Source organism: Halichondria panicea, chromosome 14 (assembly GCF_963675165.1).
Source record: "Halichondria panicea chromosome 14, odHalPani1.1, whole genome shotgun sequence".
Lineage (NCBI taxonomy): Eukaryota > Metazoa > Porifera > Demospongiae > Suberitida > Halichondriidae > Halichondria > Halichondria panicea.
In genome coordinates this window covers 3101876-3126962 of record NC_087390.1, presented here as the reverse complement: position 1 = coordinate 3126962, position 25087 = coordinate 3101876, and the positions used below count along the sequence as shown (strand labels likewise).

The 25087-nt window shown below is 40.3% G+C and overlaps 2 protein-coding genes and 2 long non-coding RNA genes across 4 annotated transcripts; 2 read left to right on the top strand and 2 right to left on the bottom strand.

Annotated features, from left to right (window-relative positions):
* Positions 1-338: 338 nt before the first annotated feature.
* Positions 339-3497, bottom strand: LOC135347666 (uncharacterized). Its single transcript, XR_010398510.1, has 3 exons — positions 3363-3497; positions 3085-3255; positions 339-1924 (listed from the first exon to the last, which is right to left on the bottom strand). It is a non-coding gene; the product is annotated as an uncharacterized LOC135347666 (long non-coding RNA).
* A 2363-nt stretch (positions 3498-5860) lies between these two features.
* LOC135347607 (uncharacterized) lies at positions 5861-7924 on the top strand. Its single transcript, XM_064545641.1, has one exon. The coding sequence runs from the start codon at positions 6077-6079 to the stop codon at positions 7724-7726; it is 1650 nt and encodes a 549-aa protein (XP_064401711.1). The 5' UTR covers positions 5861-6076; the 3' UTR covers positions 7727-7924.
* Positions 7925-8684: 760 nt separating this feature from the next.
* Positions 8685-24427, bottom strand: LOC135347575 (uncharacterized). The gene is made up of 5 exons (XM_064545604.1): positions 24268-24427; positions 23917-23992; positions 9564-20358; positions 9144-9220; positions 8685-9028 (listed from the first exon to the last, which is right to left on the bottom strand). Exons 2-5 carry the CDS (start codon positions 23925-23927, stop codon positions 8938-8940), a joined length of 10974 nt encoding a protein of 3657 aa, XP_064401674.1. The 5' UTR covers positions 23928-23992; positions 24268-24427; the 3' UTR covers positions 8685-8937.
* LOC135347668 (uncharacterized) lies at positions 22225-23100 on the top strand. The gene is made up of 2 exons (XR_010398513.1): positions 22225-22368; positions 22767-23100. It is a non-coding gene; the product is annotated as an uncharacterized LOC135347668 (long non-coding RNA).
* Positions 24428-25087: the final 660 nt, after the last annotated feature.

Here is a 25087-nt window from a genome sequence, read left to right as displayed (position 1 = left end):
AATTTATACCCCAAAATGCATGTACTGTGCAAAACTATACAAAAAACACCGCAGGTGCTGATGCCTCGGTGGAGATGCCAAAGCTACATAACATAAAGCTACTAATAGCTTAATTTTATACTTAATTTGCATGCTGCATGCAAACTCAAAGAGTGGGTAATGATCGACCATGATTGTTGTTAAAAACGATCGATGCCAAAGTTCAAGTCTAAATTAATGGCTGCCATCAGCAGAGCCTTGTAGCTCTCTTGCAGCTACCAATAGCTAGCGTTCTAGTGTAGAGTTAAGTAAAGTAGCAACACTTGGTAAACAAGTTGGCTACGTGCTCTTCCGAAAAGGCTGTAATGGCATTCCAAGTAGGCATAACTCGAGAACAAAGCATTATTAATTTTACAAATCCACAAATTAAAATCCAAGAAAACATGACTAGAAGCCTATAGAAACTCTTACTTGCATTTCAATGATCCTTGAGCAGCTGTAGCAGTCTACACAGACAGACACAGACACACAAACACACTACCGTACTATACCTCGCTTGCGCATGCGCACCGCATGTATACATGCTTCATGTTATTATGCGCACCGAGGCATAATAACATGAAGCATGTATACACTACCTTATTGTTACTATTATAAACGGGTATTCATTTTAGTGAATTTTAGCGAATTTGTAATTAACGCTAAATTAAGTATCTGATTAGCGTTTAAAAATGATGAATCTCATTAAAAAAACTTTTTTCTTCATGAGAGTATGCTAAGCAAGTTAGCCCTTTTTTCTTATGTATCTGACTCCAAACTTTTTCCATTTAACCTTAAAACTCATACTTGTACATCTTTTGTTAATGAATTTGTTACAAATCCGCCAAAATTACCGTATAGCGGGTAATTTTCGGGGGACAAAATATTCATGGTTCAGCAATATTGAGACATTTCGTGGGTAATACTTTCGTGGTAGCTGCTTGCACTGCAGGTAAAGGTAGGTAAGGTCGCTTCATTCGTGGGTAAAATATTCGTGGTCAGATCTCCAACCACGAAAATCATGAATATTTTGCCCCACGAAAATTACCCGCTATACGGTAGTACCCTAAAAACAGAGAAAAATCTGAAAACGCTAAAATTACTACCTGTCTATAATAGTAACAATAAATTGTATATGTATAGCCTTTAGTTGAACAATGCAGGTGAGCAAACTCAGACAGACTACTAATTTATTAACCTGAGGTGCGTAGATAAACCACGGACACTATATTTCCTGCATTTCCTGCATAGCCCTGCATGCAACACTCACTACTGACTGTCCTTCTCTGACTTGTGAGTTCCCTTAATATTCTTTAGCGATTATAATTGACAAAGTGCAGGCATATCTACAATATAATTTTTATATAGCTCCAAAATACTATACATGATGAGGTTTGAATATAAGCTAACTGGCCCTCAGCAATCAAAAATCCACATTTAACTGAACAACAAACCTGGAAAGTGATGATTTTCAAGGAACCAATATTATGTACAGCAGCGACCCGACCCCATGGTCATTTTGTCTAAAATTTAGAAGTATCAGCATGGTAATAACTTATGGATAAGCAATCCCAGTGGAATCCCGGCTCAATAGTTTGAAATTTACCATCAAACCTACAGTGGTTTTCAATGTACATACCGTAGAAACTGGATGATTAGCGCTTGTCGATTATAAGCTTATCATTATTTTAAGTGCATGCTCAACTGCAGGTTTTTGTACTCGGATTGAAGCGCTTTTCCAATTTGCGAAGGATATTTAGTGAGTTGATGTTTATCTATGAGCTGTAAAGTCTGTATAGCTTGTGATAAGGACTCTTTATAGTTGTGTTACCTTGTCTGATCATGCTGAGAGAATGTGAGGCTTGATGAGGTGGACTTGGACCCTTTTTGTTCCAGCTCCTGAGTCCTGCAGTCAATGAATGTTTTTATGAATTTAAACGTTGTACAATAAACTGTAGAATACCGTATAGCGTGTACATTTCCAGGATATAACTATTCACGGTTTTCGCTGATCAAGCGCATGGTACGCGAACATTTTTACGAATTTATACCCACGAATTTAATAATTGCATTCATGCTGCAGAAAGGCTGCTATTCCGCGAAATTAAATCCGCAAAAACCTTTCTAACGGTCAATCTGCCAAAGTTTATACCCTCGAAATACACCCGCTATACGGTATAGATCTATAGTTAGGATTGCTTGCTTGCCTATAGCTCGCATCCCTTATCACAGAGACATTCGGTTTCTGGGTGGTATAGGCAGATTCTCGAATGTAAGCGTATAGAGCTCTAGCAGCTATTGGCCTCATGCGCTAACAATATTCTACGAGTATAGGCTACTACATGGAGAGCAGTCTAGGGTGGTTAAATCAGGTTAGTTGAGAAAGCGATGTGCGCTTACTAGAGAGTACAACAGTAGATCTATACCACAGGCACCATACAGGGCCATAGACAGCAGGGGAGCAGTTGCTCCCCTGGCATTCTAGATCTGAAAAAATTACTGTGAAACATTGATCTGCACATGCTGTGCAATAATGAAATTGAAATGTGGGCAGGGAATCTGATGCGCATACTGACTGCTGAGAAAAAGTGATGACCTTTTTTTAGGTAAAATTAGAGCTCTACTACACCTCTGGGAAGCAGGAGTATCTTCTTAGCTCAAGCTACCTTTCTTTAGCTGCTTCATGAATAGCTAAGTTAGTGCCAGAGCAAGTTACAAGTTGCCATGAACCAGCTATACTCAGAGGATACAGTTGTGACCTTTTATTTTTAGTACACAATGTAAACATTTTCAGCTGTTATTTTGCCACCCCTGCAAACCTAAGCTATCTATGGCCCTGCCATAGCTACACTGACATTGAAGGAAAAGTTAAAGGTCAAGAGCCTAACATAAACATTATATGCCACACATTGCGTGTGACTGCTGCGCATGTCCCACCTCCTCTGATACACCATCTAACTATAGTGCTAACGAAGTGTAGTAAAAAAGCTTTGCACCGCACTGTTGCATACATTAAACACAGCATGGACAGCTAGGGGGGGGAGTGGTGTAATCCTTTGAACTCACGTTGGTTGGTATAATTATAGAGATGATGATGATGAATTGAGGCTGAACTTATATTTGGTGAACTGCTATGGACGATAATGTGTTGTTTTTCCAGCAGTTCTTTTCCTGCAGTTGTGAAGAATACGGAGTTGCTGATTCTGCATTGACAACAGTACGACTCGGTAGTTTTCCCTATAAGAATCAAAAAATTCATGTAGTGAACTCATTATACTGTATACATTCATTATACGACAATCTGAAATTCCATGCATGGCAAAAATTTCCAACATAACTTATACCATTTCTTAATGGTATCCAGAGTGATGAGGCCGGAGAGGGATAGTCTAGATTCCTCCCTGGCTAGCCTCGATTTCAGGCCGCATTAATCGGCCTGGTATTGAGGCTATCCCTCGACCCCAGGCCGATCCGTCTCCAATTGAACGCTAGGTCGCCTCTCTCCTTGACCCTGGCTGACTGAGTGGCGGCCATACTCCGAAGCAACATCATTGGAGCTGCAAGCAAGCTAGATCTAGCAGCCCTTCCCCAAAATCTACCTACCCATGCCCAGCGCCGGCCAAGAGATTCCCGACTAACAAAGGTATACGCTCACTGGTTAACTGTTGACTCTATAGCATTTTCCTATTTTGTTACGGTACAAGCTAGCTAGCTATATTACAGTACATGTGTAGATATAGATACCACACCATAACTATTGCAAGAAATCTATATGACACATAGATTATTATTTCTCATGTTGTAGGAATGAAGACTCCAATCTGGTTGGTCGCTGCTGCCCTCCTCGGGATCATATCCCGTAGTAACAGTTTTGGATATCTTACGCCTGAGAGAGATGCTCGTTCCGTTTCCAGTGGTGACTCGAACAGTACTATGTTGTACCCTAATGGATTGAGTATTTTTGAAGCACTAAGAAACTTGAATTCTGACGGCAGCTTGATCTTGATGTCTGGTACCTACAAGCTTGAACAGTATACCCTTGTGTCTAACCTCAATAATATCTGTATATCGGGCCGAGGTGATGTCATCATAACTTGCAGTGAGAATGTTGGTCTGGCATTTCTCAATATAACTGACTTTGTAATCGATGGTGTCCGTATTGAAGGATGTGGTTTATCAGGTCCGAATCTCGATCATGCTTTGTCTGAAATTCGCCAATTTATTGATCTTTTTTTTGTTGTATATTCAGAAATGCGAGTGGCTCTACTGATAGGCCATTGCGAAAACCTAAGGATGGATGGAGTTGAAATCACCAGTAATGTTGGCTTTGGTCTTGTCGGCGTAAATGTTATCGGAGTGTCCATCATAACTCGTCTAAATGTCACCAACAACACACAGCCATCCGGTTGTGAGCTGGACCCTTCAATAAGCACAACTGACCGCCTCGTTGACCCTGAACGATACGGTGGCGGTGTTGTTTTTATCTACCAAGATTATCTCCCCAGATATCGAGAGCTATATGACGATCGATTTTATGAAATTACTATCGAAGAAGCAACTTTTAAGCAAAATACGGGATGCAGTTACGGTTACCTCAATTTCTTCCTATTTCAGGACCCTGTGTTTGTTCGTTACATGATCGGAGGAGGGGGTGGGCTTACTCTATTGGTATCACAACTCAACTATGGGATGCAAATTGTTACAAGAGATTCGTACTTTGAGGAAAACAGAGCTACCGTCGGTAGCGCTGTACATATTGCCCTTTTTTCTGGAACCAGAAACACTTTGATTGAGTTTTATAACTGTGAATTTGTAGCCAACGGAATCACGCAAGCTGAACTGGATACATTTCAAACAGTGGGCGGAGCTGGACTAGGAATAACTACTGGTATTGTTCGACCATTGAATGAGCAAATCACGCCCCCTCATGTCTTCCACAATCTCAACACTTCGATACGAGTTCAGAGTTCTCGATTCTTGAGAAACGTTGTTCCTTTTGGTGCCGGAATATATTACTACTCTCTTCTTAAATCGGCAGTTAGTAACCTCACTGATGTGGTGTACTTCTATATTAAGGACTGTCAATTCGACAGGAATTCGGCCTATCTTGGCTCTGCTATGCAAGTTTGGGAGCTTAAATTTCATGGTGCATATCCGGGCACCCAATTTCAACTCATTGATACAACCATCACACAAAATGCCATTGTTACAACAGATGCTAATGGAGCACAATCAATACTACAGAGCACTGGTGTAGTTGACATAAGATACATGAACATGACAATGCATGGAAACTGTGTAATCAAGGAAAACTTCGGAACAGCATTGAGAGCCGAATCAAGTCTAGTTGGAATTGTTGGAAACGTAACATTTAATTCCAACATTGGAATTCGTGGAGGAGCTATGTTCTTGACAACCTATACCTACCTCATTGTACTATCTAATGCAAGTCTGTATCTACTAAACAATATAGCTAGAGATTCGGGTGGAGCTATTTATTCCAATTTTCTCGGGCTGAACTCGTACATTATCGGAGGAAGTTCAAACTGTTTCCTGGCATTCAATTACCATGATATTGGACTTTGTGGCAACTGTTCTGATCTGGAGGGTACTGGTAGTTTTATTAAGTTTGAAGGAAATTCGGCACCAGCTGGAGGTCAAGTGTTCGGCAGTGCATTTCAAAGTTGCCCCTGGGCTATTGATTTACTCCTTTCGCTCAACAAACCTCTCAATACGTCTGTTGTGGGTCTAATAGCTGAACAATTTCCAACTGTTTTTTCATTTGATACTCCAACGTCAGGACCAGAATACTTTAGAGACACTCAGCATTGTCGATCCTGTTGATGCAACCGTTTTCGATGTCAGTCCCGGTCAAGTATTCAATATTACTTTGGTTGCTGAAGACAATTTCCAGCAAATAGTGTCAAATGTAATTTCTTCATTTGTCGAAACGAACAGATTAGAGTTATTCAGAAATGTAACCCCTAATATTGGCACAAACAACCTTGGTCTTCTAAGAGACAATGTTCCAACAGAACTCTCTTTATCCGTTTCAGGAATGGAAGGTCGAAATGTATCGGTAGTTATTTTTTCCACTGATTTGATTGGCCGTGCTCGAACAGAGATCACCGTTAATTTAGGACAATGTGGGCAAGGTTTTGCATTTAACACTGAAAGTTTGACCTGTGTGTGTATTGAGGAACTCGAAACACTTGGAATATCTTGTGAAACTGACAATCAAATATTAACATCTCCGAGGAACTTGTGGGTTGGGCCAGTAGATGGTATACTTGGAGTCGCTGAATGTCCTCTGCTGTATTGTGAGTTCAATGTGATACCAATATCACAAGGAGCTGATTTTGACGTCCAATGTGACAGCCGATTATTCAGACGCGGTGTTGTGTGTGGGGACTGTCAAGAAGGGAGGAGTTTTGTTTTGGGTACCTCGAGGTGTATGGAGTGTAGTAACATTAGTGTATTTCTTTTCCCCATGTTTCTAATTCTCGGCTTCATATTGACCCTTGTCATCTACTATTTGGACATGAGCATTGCTCTCGGCTTACTGAATGGTGCCATATTTTTCTCCAATTTAGTAACGATTTACGGAGAGTTCTTGTTCCCGGGAAGTTTGGGTGGAGCAAATTTCATTTTTATCGTTTCTTTCCTCAGCTTGAATTTTGGTATTGAGTCATGCTTATACAATGGAATGCGTGGGTTAGATAGAATTTGGTGGCAACTCAGCTTTCCGCTATACTTGCTTGTCCTTATGATTTTCATCGTTTGCTTGGCAAGAACGAAATACTTGAGAGGTGTAAAATACAATGACCGTTTAAGCCCAGCCAGGGCCTTTACAACTCTGCTCATTCTCTGTTATGTGAGTGTCCTTCAAGTATCCGCACAGCTGTTTGGATTTATCACGGTACAAGCAATTGATGGATCATCATCTACTCGCTGGATTCTGGAACCTTCTGTGGTGTACTTCAGTAGTGGCCATGCACCACTTATGCTGATATCGGTGATAATAAGTATAGGCTACCTCATACCATTTCCACTACTCCTACTTTTCCCAAATCTAATTTTCAAGAGCAGGTTTTTGAAAAAGCTGAAACCGTTATATGATGCGTTTTGGCATCCTTTTGAACCAAAATTTCGATTTTGGCTTGGATTTCGACTAATTTTTCGGTGGATTCCATTTCTTCTAACCTTCATTGCTCCACCTCCAATCAACATATTTGTGACAGACATCATGATTTTGTTGCTTCTATTTGTGCAACTGACGTTAAAACCTTTCAAGAATAATTGGATCAATATTATAGACTCTGTATTTCTCTGCTTACTCGTCATTATGTTCACTGGGTCACTATTTTTTGTGGCCTCTGCAGTTAGGGATAATGGTTTTGTTGATGAATATAGAACAACCATCTACAACAAAGTGTTGACAGTGATAGCTTTTTGCCTAATTTTGGGGATATTTTTCTATCACCTTAAGATCCGTTTTCCAAAGTTAGAAGCCTTCACAAACCGTGTATGGCATAAACTAAAGAAAGGAGAGAGAAAAGAGAATATTATCGAGCAAGAACTGAACAGTAGTACAACTTGGAAAGAACCACCAACGTATACCATTGTGACTACTGACTTGAGAGAATCGCTGTTGGAAGATGACAATTTTGTTGCAGTCATACCAACAACGGACAGGTGCACTAGTTGATTTTAGCTGCATGTTCTTAACTTATTTGTGTGCTTGTACGTACTAGGTATTATTTAATTTAATGATGTGTTTTTATAATTACAGTCAATATTTAATGATGTGTGTTTTTATTTTTATAATTACAGGTGCAACAACCTCATGTAATGTACATTGTGTATAGTGTGAAGTTTTTGAGGGGCTTAATTTTCACTGTTTTGTAGGTAATTATAGCAATCCAAATTAGGTCCACAAAAATTAATGTTTAGCTTATAACGTACGGAAGACACAACGTCATTAATTTGACCAACATTTTAATAGCTAATAGCGAGAAATTTATCAGACCCCATTAAGTATATACTAACATTTCATGGTTTATGGTATAATGATTGCAACACAACACCACCATTCTTCGGGAAGTGTCTGCTACTAGCTAGTTAATCAAAACGTGTGTACACGTATACAGTTCTGTACTTGCTGCATTCTCAAAATAACATAATTATATATATATAGACCACAAGGCAATTGCAACTGTTACAGTACTATCTAAATACCTATTATTCCCACCATTAACAAGATGAAGAAGAATTTGTGAAAGTGGCCCATCTCTTGTGGCACTAATAGACGTGGCCTTGCAGAGGAATATGTGGCGATAGATTCATAGCTGATTAAGATACTGAGCTGGTTGAAAATAATGGGAAGAGCAAGAAAGGAAAGAAGTCGGGGGAAATACAAATGCTTCTGAGATAACTGCTGAACAACTTAAATTGCTAGCCGGCTAATGCTGAGCTATTTTGTAATCTGTGCTACGTACTTATTATTTAGCACATGCTGCATGTCATGTGACACATTATACAAGTACTATAGTGCAGTCATACTCCCGTACAGGTGAACCATGCACTGCTGCAACGTTGACAACTCCAAAATATAGCTATCATTATAGTTCTTGATTATATATAGGAATCTGAAGCTTGGAATTGGAGCATTAAATTTTGTCAGAATTTTTAAATTATACAGCCACAAAAATCAACAACCATGCATATAGCATAATAGATTTACATATACAGATAAACACTCACTAATATACTTAGCTATAGCTAATCTACAAAAGTGACAATACATATAGTAAAGTCAGACTATAATTATAATTATAAGAGAAAACAATTCATAAGTGCGCCTGCATATCTACGATATAAAACCTAAAGTAAAAGCGTAAAACTACATGCAGTACTTGTTTATTGCATAGGACAGTTAGCACCCGGCTTCCCCGCACCCATCCCAGCAAGCTGTTCCCTTAGAGAGCCGTGTTCACCCATGAGGGCCTGTCTGTAAAAGTATATATGTGCAGGAAATAAAGTGGAAGAACACGATTAGTAACAAGTATAAGTGGGATATACATGCATATAATTATATACTTAGGCCAATAATTCGGTATACTCACTGCAGTTGCATCAGTTCTTGTAAAGTATTGTTTCCTTCACTTTCCTCATCATCATGATCGTCATTCTCTTCATTCTCCTACAGTATCCATGCATGTGTGACTTTATTTACTAAGCCAGAGCAGTATATAAATATGCAGTACATAGCTGGTGCATATTAATAGATAAAGCATGCAGTAAATATATATAATAATAATATGAGCTATATAATAATTATACAAAAAACAAATAATTATAGCAGCAATATTATACACTGCCATGCATAGTATCTACTGACTGCATGACATTGCAACTTTCATAATGGGGTTTATGAAAGATTGCATTACGGAAAATTGTGATTCTGGATGATACATAAGATCTAGTTACAAATCGAGAAATACATGGGACCCACAATAAAATAGAAGCACACAATAAATATGTACCTGGGTATTCCCGTTAAAGAGGTTGACAATCCTTCGTTTGTTGTTGACTTCAGCCAACTTCCGCGGAGTGATTCCCTCTTTACTTGGTAGGTCTGGGTTGCATCCATTCTGCACAAAGAGCACCTTGACAACATCAAGGTGTCCTTCTTGGCATGCAAAATGAAGTGGAGTTCGGCCATTGGCAGCCTTGATATCTAATTTCTTCGGTTCTTTTGTTGCAAAGAAGCGAATGACGTTAACTTGGCCATTCGCAGCAGCTAGATGGATAGGAGTGATCCCTGTCCCTTTGTCCTTTTGAGTGCAGCTGCAAGAGTACTCATCAACTAGAAGCTTGACAATATCGAAGTGTCCTTGTTGACTAGCAACATGGAGAGGTGTTCTTCCATTAATGTCGGCACAAGACGGGTCAACTCCAGGTTGCTCCAGTAAGAAAGATACCAAGTTGGTGTGGCCATTAAAAGATGCAAAATGTAGAGGAGTAACTTCATTTTTATCTCCCGCACTAGCATCTATGTGAGCTGTGTTTACTATGAACTGTACCATAGCCAAGTTACCATTTTGGCAGCTCATATGCAAAGCATTTTGACTTGAAGAGCTGAGGATTGCTAGGTCACAACTAGGTAGCGAATGGAAAAATTTAACAATGTTCAGATTGTCACTTGAAGCAGCAAGATGAATAGAATTAACTCCATGAGCTGAATCACTCAGCATGGGGTCACCTCCAAGTTTCTCCACAATGTATTTTACAACATTGGTATGCCCATTTTGACTGGCTCCATGTAAACCAGTTCGTCCATTCTTGTCTTTGTGATGCACGTCACAACTGCTCTGTGTGGAAAGAAACTTTACTATATCAAGATGTCCAGCGTCACAAGAGAGTTGGAAGGGTGTCACTTTTGATTCGTCTTCTTGCATTAAGTCACACTGATGCTTCTCCACTAGCCACTCAGTCACTTTCTTGTGGCCATTTTGCGCCGCATAGTGAAGAGGAGTGCGTTGATGCTTGTCTATTGGAGACATGTTACACTTGGGCTGAGAGGTAAGGAAAGAGACAACCTCCATATGTCCATTGTGTGCAGCAGTATGCAGAGCAGTGTATTTATCAGAGTCTGTTATGTTCATGTCACACTTGCACTCTAGCACAAGATAAGCTACTATTTCAAGATTTCCAGCAAAGGCAGCATTGTGCAGAAGTGTTTCTCCATCGAGACCCTTGGACTCTATAAACGCTTTCTTGTTTTCGACATGAGCAAGAGTTTCCTTTAATTTTTCTAAGTTTCCACTTATTGCATGCTTACGGGCAAAGAGATCTGTCTTGTTGTTCTTTAGGGCAGACAGTAACTCAGCCCTATTTTTACCTTCTTGTTTACTGCTCGAGGCACCAGGAGTGTGTTTCCTGAGAAACTCGACTGTGTCAATTTCAAATGCCAAGTCAAAAGGTGATACACCTATTGAGTCTTTTGACGAAGGATCACACTTATGTTCTAAGACCAGATACTTGACAATTTCTGTGTGGCCATTTTGACATGCATAATGCAAGGGAGAACGTCCATGCTTGTCTTTTACATTGAAAGATGTACCAGGAATACTGCTAAAGACCTTAATAATGTTCAAGTGTCCATTATCAGCAGCGAGATGAACAGCAGTGACACCTTGTTGTGTATCAGCGAGCATTGGGTCAACATGACAATCACGAACAAGAAAATCAACCACTGCAGTGTGTCCTTGCTGGCTAGCACAGTGCAGAGAGGTTCGGCCTTTTTCATCTGGGTAAGAGGGATCACTATTTTTCTGAGTGGCAAGCAGCTTTACAATGTCCAAATGTCCATTGTAAGCAGCAAGATGCATGGGAATGGAGCCATGATCATCTTTCCACATGCAACCACATTTTCCTTCGTTCAGAAGTACACATACAGCCATCTTGTGGCCATTCTGAGCAGCATAGTGGATTGGAAGACGGCCATTGTGGTCTTTAACAGTGCAGTTACAATCATTCAGTTTGACGAAGTACTGAAGGACCTCAACATGTCCTTCATGAGCAGCATTATGTACTGGGGTGTGTCCTTCTTCATCCATTTTATTTACATCACAATGACATTCCTCAACAAGATAGCTAATTACACTCAGTTGACCAGCAAATGAAGCATTGTGCAGAACAGTCTCTCCTTGAGGGCCACTAGTGGAGAGAATGTCTACACCATTCTTTTCAACAATTTTCTTCACTTTTTCAAGGTCTCCAGCAACAGCTGCCATACGAATAGCTAGTCGGTCAGGATTTTCTAACAATGATGCATGTACCCAAGACTCTCCAGCACCTTCTGTGGTTTTTCCACTGTCATTTGTAGTGGTGTGATCGGTTTCTACGTGAGAGCTTAAGAGCTCAACAATTTTAGTGAAACCTTTGAGAGTTGCTAAGTGCCTGGGGGTTATACCATTTTCGTCACGTAGATTTGGGTTAGACTTTTTCTCAGTGACTAAAAACTTTACCACTTCAATGTGACCTTCTTGGCATGCAAAGTGAAGTGGAATTCTTCCAGACTGATCAATGGCTTCAGTGTCACAGCTTGGCTGTGAACATAGATACTTTACGACTTCAACTTGTCCATTGCTAGCAGCTAGATGAAGGGGAGTCGCATGAAATGCTTTATCTGCTACAGAGCAGGTCATATTGCACTCTGAAATTCCGAACTTAACAATACTAACATTGCCTTGCTGGCTTGCAGAATGTAGCCAATTGCGACCGTTATTGTCAACATGGGTTAAATCGACGTTAGCTTCTTTGACAAGGTACTTGAATATTTCGAAATGCCCTGCTTCTGCAGATAATTGCACAGGTGTAACTCCAGTTTTGTCTTCGCAATCACTATCACTATCGAGATCTTCAAGCAACACCTTAACAACCTTTAAATGACCATTTTGAGCAGCATAATGGAGAGGAGTTCGGCTATTTTGATCTTTAACATTTGAAGAGCAATTTTGCTGTGAACCCAAAAAACTTACAATCTCTGTGAAACCTTCATGAGCAGCGTTGTGCATTGCTGTGTGTCCATCATTATCTTGAGTATTAAGATCAATATTAAAGTCCGTGACAAGGTACTTGACAATTGCTAATTTACCAGCAAAAGCAGCAGTATGCAAAAGGGTTTCCCCTTGGAGTCCTTTGGAGACAGTTTTTCTAGGATCACTCCTCAACAACTGTTTCAGCTTGTCCAAATCTCCTTCAATAACAGCCATGCGTACCTTGATAGCGTTAGTGTCAGTGTTGCTTAGTAGTGACGCAAGTTCTGTAAACCTAGAGGCAGTCTCAGACGCTTGAAAATTGTTCTCTCTGTAGAAACTAGATACTTCTGTAGATCCAGCAATGAGAGCTAATTCTACAGATGAAACTCCTTGTTCATCTTTATGAGATGGATCACATTTCTTTTCTTCGTAAAGGTATTTCACGACTGGGAGGTGGTTCTCTTGTGAAGCATATTGAACAGGTGTTCTCCCACGACTGTCCTTGACGTCTGGGTCTGTGTTTGGTAGAGTGCAGAGATACCTAACGATATCTAAATGTCCTTTTCCAGCCGCTAAATGAATAGGTGTCACTCGATTCTTACAGTCATCCACAAGATGGTCAGCTCCACATTCCTCCACTAGGAACTTAACAACATCTAAGTGGCCTTGTTGACTAGCACAATGAACACTAGTTCGTCCAGCATTGTCACGAATGGTAGGATCACAATCTCCTTCATTCACCAAATATTTGACAATCGTAAGGTGGCCTGCATATGCAGCTAGCTGTACTGGTGTTGTACCATCATTGTCCTGGTGGTTCCGGCAGGCTCTGTCTTTATCATTCAAACAAACAGCAATTTCTTTTCTCCCCTCTTGGCATGCAATATGAAGAGGAATTCTACCATTCCTGTCGGGAATGTCTGCTTTGCATTGAGTCTTTCCAGTCATGTACTTGACAACACTCAGTGAGTTACTTTGAGAGGCACAGTGAGTTGGGGTGTTTCCATTATTATCACATGCGTTCACATCGAAACCACACTCATCAACAAGATACTTCACAGTATCCAGATACCCACCATAGGCAGCAAGGTGTAAAGCAGTTTCTCCATTAGGTCCCTTGACAGAGTGTGTACCTCTTTGCTTCATAACATCTTTTAGGCTTTGAAGGTGGCCACGGGAAGCTAGAACGTTGACTAACAAGCCATGATCATTTGCATTAGACGAACTAATTTCTTCTGCACTTTCCTTTGATGGAAATTTAGATTTTAGATATGCCACAACTTCAGGTTTACAAGCAATATCAGCTAGTTGAATAGGTGTCACACCATTACGGTCTCTTCTGAAAGGATCACAAGACAGTTCACTCACAAGTGTCTTAACGGTGTTCAAATGACCTTCTTGGCAGGCATAGTGTAATGGGGTTTTTTCGTACTGATCTTGAGCGTTAGGATCGGAATTATCAAGAGAGCAGAAAAATTTTACGATTTCCGTGTGACCTCCATTAGCTGCTATATGCAGTGATGTTACTGAGTGGGCAGTGTCTTTAGTCATTGGATCAGCATTGCATTCATGGATGAGGAACTTGACAGTGTCAAGCTGACCCCCTTGAGAAGCAGAATGCAAAGGAGTTCTTCCATTATGATCTTTCACTGACATATTGACACCTTCTTTGGTGATCATGAATTTCAAAATTCTTGTATGACCATTTCCAGCTGCAAGTTGTATTGGTGTGACGCCTTTTTCGTCTCCTAGCATTAATTTTAGATCGAAAACGTTCACTAGCATGACAACAGAATCATAGTGCCCATTCTGTGCAGCAAAGTGGAGGGGTGTTCTGCCATTGTTATCTCTTGCATTTGAATGGCAGCTATTCTGTGATGCCAAGAATTCAATGACGTCCGTATGTCCCTCGTGAGCAGCATTGTGAAGGGGAATGTGTCCACTTTCATCAGTATCATTAAGATCACTCTTGCACTCAAGCACAAGATATTTCACAACATTCAACTTCCCAGCAAAAGAAGCGTTATGTAAGAGTGTCTCTTTTTGAAGTCCTTGTACACTCACGATGTGCATGCCTTTGGCGGCTACAATCTCTTTAACCATTTCTAAATTCCCATTGATTGCATGCATCCTTAGTATTACATCTGCATCCACCAAACTATTTAGTTTTTCTGGTAAGACGAGATCATTCTGGTCTTCTTTCAAATGAGATTTCAGGAACAACAAAATATCATGAGCTCCAACTACAGCACACAATTCATAAGGAGTTGTATCATGTTTATCTTTGAGGTTTGGATTGCTGCCTTGCTCAGACACTAGATACTTAGCTACTTTTGTTTGTTTCTCCTGGCAGGCATAGTGGAGAGGTGTACGAAGCATTGTATCCTTGATATCAACGTTAGTTTCTGGCTGAGAACAGATAAACTTGACAATATCCAAGTGTCCAGTGTTGGCAGCCAAATGAATAGGTGTTACACCGTGAGCCTGATCTTTGTCCATGCAATTCATGGTACATTCCTCAACAAGATATTTCATAACGTCAATTTGGCCCTGTTGAGCAGCACAGTGGAGGGCTGTACGTCCATTATGGTCACGGAACGCAGAGGGATTCAAGTTTTTTTGTGTGATGAAGAACTTTACAACATCAAGTTGCCCCTGATATGAAGCCATGTGTAGGGGTGTTACTCCTTTATTGTCACAAGCTTCACAGTTGGCATGAAAGTCATTAGCAAGCAGCTGTACAATTGCTGTGTGTCCTTGCTGAGCTGCTCGGTGTAACGGAGTTCGGCCTTCCTTATCTGTACAATCCACATCACAACTAGGGAGAGAGCAAACAAATTTAACAATATTTGTATGGCCATTGCCAGTTGCGAAATGCAAAGCATTTGCTCCATTTAGTTTTTCTTTCAACATTGGGTCAATGTTATGCTCCAACACTAGATACTTAACAATATTATAGTGTCCTTGCTGGCTGGCACAGTGGAGAGAAGATCGGCCATTAATATCTGAATGCTTCGGATTGCTGTTGCCATCTGAGATCAGCACTTTCATTACATCTAAATATCCACAAAAAGCAGCTAGTAGAAAGGCAGTATTTCCTTCATCATCTTCTAGAGATGGATTAGTGGTGTTGAGAGTTAACAGAAAAGATATAATTGCCATACTACCATTTTGGGCTGCATGGTGAAGAGGGGTTCTGCCATTTTTGTCTTTCAAATTCATGTCACATTCATCTCTTAATGCAAAATACTGCATTACTTCCAACTGTCCTTGGTTACAAGCCAAATGAATAGGTGTGCAACTGTTTTCATCCTTGTCAAGTACATCATATTTACATTCATCAACTAAGTACTTCACAACAGACAAATGCCCCATGGAAGCTGCAATATGAAGTGGAGTTTCTCCGTTTCTACCACGAATTTTTTCAGTCTTTCCTTGCAGGTGCTGCTTTATAGAGTCAATATCTCCTTCAGCAGCTGCACTAAGTATCAGTAGGCTAGAAGCGTCTCCTTTTAACTCAGAGAGCAATGATAGCAGCTTGCCTTGTGTTGATAGGTCACTAGAAACAAGGGAAGGGCTGTGTTGCACGATAAAGTCAAGTACAGTTTGATGGTGATTCACTTCAGCTGCTTGATAACAATTGAAACCAAGACTGTCAGTAGTTGTAAGATCGCATTTCTTCTCTGTAGTGAGATACTTGACAACTTCCAGGTTTCCTTCTTTGCAAGCATAAAAGAGTGGTGTTCGGTCGTGCTTGTCTTTTATGTCAGCATCAATATGTTCAAGTGTACAAAGGAATTTAACGATGCGAAGGTGACCTTTGCTTGCAGCTAGATGGAGTGAAGTAACAGAGTGCGATTTTTCTTGAAGGGTGTAATCAACCTTGCATTCAATTATCAGATACTGCATGATTTCAAAGTGACCTTCTTGACATGCACAGTGCAGAGAAGTACGACCTTGTTCATCAACGGCATCTACCTCGCAGCCACTAATCTGTGATAGGAGTTCAACAATGTTAGTGTGGCCAGCAAAAGCAGCAACTTGTATAGGAGGTGTGCCAGATTTGTCTCTTGCATTTATATCACAATTTAACTCAGTCGAGAGATACGAAACCACATCGTAGTGTCCATTCTGAGATGCGTAGTGAAGTGGAGTGCGTTCATTCTTGTCTCTTGCATTTGTGTCACAATTTTTGTGTGAAGCTAACACTTTCACTACTTCTAGATGACCATTGTGAGCAGCATTATGAAGTGGCGTGTCCTCATCGTTGTCCTTCAAGTTGATTTGTACCCGCTCATCTCTTACCAACAGTTCCACTATTTCAGTATGACCAGTGTAGCTCGCCAAGTGTAGAGCTGTTTCCCCGTTTGGACCTTTGGAGTTTGGATCAACATCTGAAGTTGTGAGAACATCTTTAAATTTGGCAATGTTCCCACTTAGTGCTAATGAATGGAGTTGAAAACTACCAGAAGCTTCCGCCATCTGTTCAAAAAGTTTTATCTTCAGATTTTCTGTTTCAGCTTCATTTTGAATCTTTGCACTTTTACTTGGACCACATCCTAAGTTTCTGAGATGAGAACAAATGTGTGAAGCTCCTACAGTGGACGCTAAATCAAACGGAGTCATCCCCCTGTTGTCTTCAATTGCCAACTCAGTGTCTGATTCTTTAGTCAAAAAATTCACTATCTCAAAATAGCCACCATTGCAAGCACAGTGTAAGGGGGTACGGCCATTGTTGTCAATAGCATTCGGCTGGAAAGATCGTAGGGAGCACAAATATTTCACTAAGAGAAGGTCTCCTTTAACACAGGCAAGATGCAGTGGAGTAATGCCTGATTTGTCAGCTCGAAAACTTGAAAAGAAATATTGTGCTACAAGACACTGTACTACTTTTATGTGCCCCTCTTGTGTAGCATAATGAACAGCTGTTCGTCCATCATCATCGGCAATTCGTGGGTCAGCTTGCTCGTTCTGAAGGATGAATTCCACTACTTTAGTATGTCCTCCACTAGCTGCTAAATGAAGAGGAGTGACATGGCACTTGTCCATCAGCAAGCCACTGCTTCGATAAGTGCTCATTAGAACAATTACTGCCTTATAGTGTCCATTCTGAGCAGCATAATGAAGAGCAACTCTACCATTATTATCACCAATGTCCACACCACCAATAATCTGAGAAGCAAGGAAGGCAACGACCTCATCATGGCCTTCATGGGCTGCGTTGTGAATGGGTGTATGACCATCGTTATCTCCTGCTCCAACGTCACACTCGCACTCGTTTACAAGGTATTTAACTACATCCAGTTTGCCAGCAAAACTAGCATTGTGTAGAACGGATTCGCCATTAAAGCCTTTTTGTTCAAGAACGTTTTTACTTTCAGAGTCAACAAGGCTTCTCAGTTTTTCAAGATCACCACAAATGGCAAAGAGTCGAGCTGTGTCTTCTGTTGTATGTTTGTCGTCATTTTGCTCAAGCCATTTTGTTTCATGAGACTCAGTGACTATGTAAGAAGTAGACAGTACTTGTGCTTCTATGACGCTCACTAGTTCAACATTCCCACTGACACGAGCAAGTGTAGAGGGAGTAAGGCCATTTTTGTCTTGTAAGTTAGTGGCACAGTGCTGTTCATTAACAAGGTACTTCACAACAGCAATGTGGCCTCCAATAGCAGCATAATGAAGTGGAGAGCGATCATGATTGTCAGCCTGACCTGGGTCTACTTCACTTAATGCACACAGAAATTTAACAACCTGAATATTGCCATTGTTGGCAGCAAGATGGAGAGGTGTTACGCCATGCTCAACATCTTTTAACGACCCATCGCAACCTTTATCCCTCACAAGAAAAGTAATTATGTCAAGTTGGCCACTTTGTGAAGCAAAATGAACGGCTGTACGGCCACTGGAATCTTTCGCTTCAACTTCAATCTCTGATAATTGTAGACATAAAAATTTAACTATTTCGAGGTGTCCTCCTATTGCAGCTGGATGCAATGGAGTCGCATTGTTAGCATCTTTAGTTGAGCAGTCACATTTAAATTTCTCTACTAGGAGTTTAACGATGCGGGTCATTCCATACTGTGAGGCTCGAAAGAGTGGAGTTCGACCTGCATTATCTTTAGCCTCACGATCACAGTCAGGGTGGGAACAAATATAATCCACCATCTCATAATTGCCACGAGATGCAGCAAGATGTAATGCCGTAACACCATTCGTTTTATCTTTTCCGTTTATATTGCAATTGTACTCTTCAACAAGGAACTTGAGGACAGGGAGGTGGCCCTCTTGAGCAGCGCAGTGAAGGGATGTTCTTCCATCGTGATCAGCATGATCTGGATTGATATTTTTTTGGCCTGCAAGAAGTTGAACAACATCGAGAAAACCATTAAATGAAGCTATTTGAAGGGGCACTGTTCCTTCGTTGTCTTCAATCATAGAACTACCTTTTCCGTCTTGCAAGAGAATAGTTATCACATCACCATGACCACCTTGCGCTGCATGATGAATAGGCATGCGGCCATGGCTGTCTTTAAGAGAAATGTCACAGTTGTTCAAAGATGTTAAGTACTTAACAACATCTGTTTTGCCCATGTGAGCAGCGATAATAAGTGGAGTGTGGTTTTTATCATCTCGGACATTAACATTGCATTGTTCATTAATCACTAGGGACTTGACTTCATCTAAGTTTCCTACTGCACATGCTTGATGGATAGGCAACATTCCTAAACTTGTACCACCTTGCACAGCTAGCTCAGCTGCCTGTTCAGCTAGCCGGTGAAGTTCTTCCTCTCGTTCTTCTCCAATAACATCAGCCATTGCTTGACGAAGCTGACGGTTAAAATCATGAAGGTGAGAGAGCAAGCCTGGGAGAGATGGCTCAACAGAATCTTCTCTACCACTGACATGTTCACTACTGCTTTCAATGGAGTCATCGTCTGCCAACGACTGAAGGAAGTCTGCTATTTCAGGATGCCCACTCAAGCGTGCTATGCTAATCGAACTGAAACCATCGTTATTCTCAACCATCGTTTTGCATTTTCGGACTTCAGCTAGCTCAGTAACAACAATAGACTGTCCTTCTCTACATGCATAGTGCAAAGATGTGTTCCCGTCTTTATCTTTAAAATTAATCATCGAGGGATCTTCAGATGAAAGAAATTGAACAACTTTCAAATGTCCATTGCATGCAGCGAAATGTAGAGGAGTCTTTTTGGATGGATCTTTACCCCTACAATTATATTTAGCTGCATGCACAAGATACTTAACAATTTCAAGGTGTCCGTTCTCGGCTGCTACATGCAAAGGTATCTGGCTCGAACCAAGTACTCTCATATCCCCAGTGCTAATAAGAGCTTCTTCCGAGAGAGATTTAACTTGCTCTATGTCACCAACAAGGCAAGCGTGTAACAACAGATCAGTCTTTTTAAACACCATTGTATTAGTAATAGCTGCATCTTCAAGAGACTCCACATCTTGCAAAGGAGGATGCATTGCTGCAAGAAGGCTTGCCAGTTCAGAGTGCCCACTTCCTCTAGCTATATCAATAGGAGAAGGGTTCATTTCAAAAACTCTGTGCAGAGCTACTTCACCACAACGGTCAATAATCATTTTAACAATTTTTACATTACCATGGTAGGATGCATAGTGTAAACAAGTGAAATCTTTAGGGCCAAGCCTCTGTGTAACGAGTCTGTCTCCATGAACAACAAGCATTATTCGTTCAAAATCACCAGATTCTAGATCCTTAAGGAGGAGCTCCTCAGACAGATTACCTTCACCTTTCTGTTTACTCACCCTATATATATTTAGTAGATATTGGCGATAATTATCATGCATTACTGAATCTCTGCGTGCAATAATTATGATGTTCATCTTTATTGTATACACTTTTAAATAAGAATGAGCACACACAAAATAATTATTACACCATAAACAAACTATAATGTTAGATCCACGCATAATAGCTAGCCTGTTAAGGCCTAGAACTATATTATGCGAGCATAAACATAAATTATGTTTATGACTAAAATTCAAGATAGATAACTTGTATAACTTTCAATCGAGTACATGTTGAACAAGAATTGTCTACGCATAATTATACTAATGTGCATGGAATTGCACAAAATTACACCAAAATACCAATTTGTACAAATTTATACCGTAAGGGTATGAAGAAACAAATTAATACTAGATCTAGCAAACTGAGCTGTATACAAAGAATACAAATACAAAAGCCTGAAAAACTGTACAGGATCACTGCTTCCTCGACTTTTACAACAGTACTATATACTGCACAGTTGTTTATTTGCCTGCTTGGAAAGCTTACATGTGTACTATCCAGTGCAGCAAACGAGATTTAAACCCTAGCCACATGCAGAAGGCTAATTTTTCATATTTTGTGGTTTTAAAGAATGCAATGAAGTCAAAGGTTGCTGGCAGAGGAGGTACGACACGGTCACATGACCAGCCAAAAGGATTATGAATCTCATTAACTTGTGCATGAAATCATTCAAGACTGTGTACTTTGATAGTTGATTTGGTTTGGCGTGTATCTTTCAAGAAATACACTTGACGTTTCTAAGATCAGGATGGTTGATTGCTGGGCTTATACTGATGTGAAATAGCTTTTCAACCAGTTTCAACCACCACTTAGATTTTGAGATATTATTGTTTTTAGTGTAATTTTGTTTTAGAGTGTTTAATAAGTATTTTGTGCCTGCATTCAGGATAGGATCACTGCCAACATCTGAGCCTTGGTTCTTACAACAAATCTAATCTCTACTTGTAAAACTCTAGCTACTATAGCCAACAACAAATTCACTGAGTTTTATGCTCTAAACTTGTCGCTTTATGGCGCTTACTTGCCACCAGTTGAATGTCGTCATTGGAATGCATTTTTAACGACTTCTTTGTATTTCTTGCCTTCAATCAAGAAATAGCAACCACGTGAGCTTAACCGCGTGTCGTACCTCCTCTGGATTGCTGGTTTGTCTGGAGCGCGATAGCTCAACCGATTTCTGTTGTGATTATATATATGAAGAGGATCAAGCCAGTGGTGGTGTATAAACCCAGGGACGCGAGGGTAAACTCAGTTTTACATGTAAAACATAAGCAATCCTCCTCTAGATCGATCTGCTCTGCTCGTGTCGTAATGTTGTTCCGGTGGAATTTTAATGAGTTGTATGACATTATCATGTGGTTTGTACTATAGCTGCGTGTATATAATTATTAGTTGCAAGCGTGGTTTATTAGGGGGTTCCCCTGGTGAAGTCCCTCTCAGAGTAGGTACAATCTGATCTACAGATCTATTGTGTATCATTATCAAGAGTTGAAGCAACTCCACTTATAAACAATGTTTTCACAACCACATTGTTGTATAAACTGTTCCTACGCCAGGTGTCCGTTATATATGGAGGTTCCACTGTGTATCATATTACAGCCATGCATATGAATAAAATCTAGCTGTGCAATCAGTTTCCAGACATAGCAGCCATTATCTGCGAGATATAACAGCTGCCAATCTAATTACAACAACCTATACTGGTTGTAATAGGCATATAGAAATCGGCTGTTCAGTCAGCTTCCAGAAAATAACTATAGTTACAACCCAGAGGAGGTGCGACATCCGCGAGTCACAGGAAGCTAGTGTTTTAGACTCACATTCCCAGCCGGGTCAAAGTTCAATTGCGTGTTACGTGCCAAACACAAGCACTGGGCTGTTTTAGCTGCCAAGAGTCTCACTCGTGCACTGTTTGATTTAGGTTATAGCCAGAATCTTCAAGAGGGATGCCTATATAGAGTTGCTGTGAGTATCACTTTGTTTGATGTGCTATTGAACATAATATAATACAGCATAATAGTTGGATACTGTTTAGGAGGGATCTATGGGATTTATAAGCCCAAAGATACCGACTATATTTATTAACGAGTTTATAGATACTATAATTATAATTTATCAAAAACTAACCTTTGGAAGGAACGAGACGCCTAACTAGGCCTAGACAAGCTCTTTTCTGTGAGCTAAAAAATACTTACACTGAACCCATAGACCCCACCCTCTACGTAAAAGTGGAGGCGGAGCTGGCTATACTGTTATTTGTTTCTGCAACAGGACAAGGCCAAAGAGTGACAAGACTCTCTGCACTTGCTGTATATATATATACCTGACTCAAAGCATGAAACTATATATTCTATATTCTATAGCAGTGCCTCCACCTCGATCCAAGCAAGTGTGTGCAGTTGCACCTCAGGAAGTTGCACCTCAGTTGACAAATGATGCAGGAGAGATGGAGAAAGTGAAAAAGAGTCTATTCCCAATAGTATATATACAACTGCAGGTACAAGTATACTGCAACAGCATGATGCGAGTACAGATTGAACATGCAGCCATGGCATGCATGCATGCCGCATGGGGATGTTATTCCACGATCATGCATTGAGTGATATAACATCCAAGGAAATGTCCAAAAACCTGACTTGCCTCCATTTTTTTAGATACAGAAGAACAATGGCTCAGAATTTATGTCTCTAAACTCACCTTAAATGTCATCCAACAACTAACTCTGTGTATTAGAACAGTTTCTTCATTGTCTATAGTTCATTTATCATGTTATGTTTGTGAACATGAAAATTATAGGTTTATATGAGAATTTGATTCTGTGCTACTATATAGTAACTAAAGGGCCGCAGTTAGCAGGGGTGGCAAGATTATACAGCTGGAAATTTGTACAAAAAAAGGTCAACTGTTTTTTCATATCCTAGCTATATTCATGCATGGCAACTTCGCTGTGGTACCATGCATGCACTGAGCTATTTATGGAGCAACTAAGGAAAGGTATAGCTTGGTACTCCAGCACCCGTGCTTCCTATATATACGACTGCACTATATGCACTCAATAAAGCATTGCGCATGTGCAGATCTAGAATGCCAGGGGGGCAACTGCTCAACTGCCCCCCGCTGTCTATACGGCCCTGTATATGGAATGTGCATGGGGCTCAAGACTCACGGATGTCGTATGTATAACACTGCTATGAATATTATTACTCTCAAGTGGGTGTTAACCAACTTGGGCTAAACAACAGCATAGTGAAATTAATGCGGTTTCACAACTATATATATGCAAACGAAAGTGTAATCAAGCATGTGAAAAATGCTACAATCTGATAGGGCGCCACTATGCTGGCAGCAGAGCAAATCTCAGATAAGCTTGCAACCCGACCTCCTGTCCTAATGGAAGGTCGGGCCACACCCAACTAGTACCTCCTCCGGTTACAACCCTGCATGATTATAATTAAACAGTACCCCCTGCATGTGCTGGTTAATATACATGCACTAATATTCATTGTTACTTACACGTCACCCATTCTGCTTGGCTGGCTGTTTGCAGAGGGGGGTTCCCCTGGTGAAGTCCCTCAGAGTGAATCTAGATCTATTGTCACATTGATACAGCACAGTCAATGAGTCATATATAAGTTTAATATTAATAAGGTGCACTCAAATTTTATAGTCGTATAATTAGATTTAGCTATAGCTACAATTCTATAGTATAGATCTAGGAATTATAAAAGCTTTACCTAGCTTGTCGTCTACTAGTCTATTATATATCTACACCATAGGTAAAAAAGTCTATATAGCTATTGCCAGTATTGGTAGATGTATAACTTATTATTATGGACTTACCCTAACTTATTATTATGGACTTACCCTATAGCACAGATCCAGTGAACAAGTATAGATCTATAATTAATGCAAAAGGTAAACAAAACAGTTCTGCAAACAGGACTGAAGCTAGTTGGGCGGAGTCCAACCAACGCTCCGCTCTGGGTTGGGTATCAGTACATGTAGCAGTTTTGTTCCACTGGACTTGAGACAGAGTATGAATATTGTTTAATCTTAAGTGGCTGACAACCGCATGGCTCAGGGGTGCGATATAAAGAAATCAATGGATGGCTATTCTAGCTGCCTGGATCTAGCTATAGTTGTTTTGGAATTCAAGAAAGACCTCAGACTCTTAGAGAAAGTAGAAGAATACTGTAACCTGTAATACTAGATTTAGTACAGGCAGAAATAAACTTTTTCATAATAGTTAGACATCTAGCACAAAGAGAGGTACAGCCAGCTATAAGACTACCCCAAGGCTTCTGGAGAAGCTTTTCGAAGACCAAAGAAGGCATACATAACACAGGTTTTGTCCAAACTAATGATCTAATCTTAGATTGGTAGCACAACAAAACTTAAAACAAAGACAAGTCCCTAATTAATACAAAGATACTACTGTTCAAGCTTCATTCATAGATGCTAAGATAGACTATGCTTCTTTTCTAGTAGCCTAGATATCCAGCAGGAGCTGTTTCTGCATTCTCCAGAGAAATACAGTGTCGATTGTCCCAGCTCGCCTTGTCAGCTAAATTGAGCTGTAAGGTTTCCCACTTGAACGCAGCAATCTGATTGGGCTGCAAATTTCTTGCAGTTGGAACAAAACTGCTACGTGTACTGATACACCATGAGCGAAGAGTTGGTTGGA

Excerpts from the sequence above, each read along its gene's own strand:
- LOC135347607 (XM_064545641.1), top strand. The coding sequence starts at position 6,077 with ATGGAAGGTCGAAATGTATCGGTAGTTATTTTTTCCACTGATTTGATT.
- LOC135347575 (XM_064545604.1), bottom strand. Across the intron at positions 9,221-9,563 it reads TCTTTAACGGGAATACCCAG|GAGAATGAAGAGAATGACGA; the intron begins GTACATATTTAT and ends TGGATACTGTAG. Across the intron at positions 9,029-9,143 it reads CAAGAACTGATGCAACTGCA|ACAGGCCCTCATGGGTGAAC; the intron begins GTGAGTATACCG and ends ATACTTTTACAG.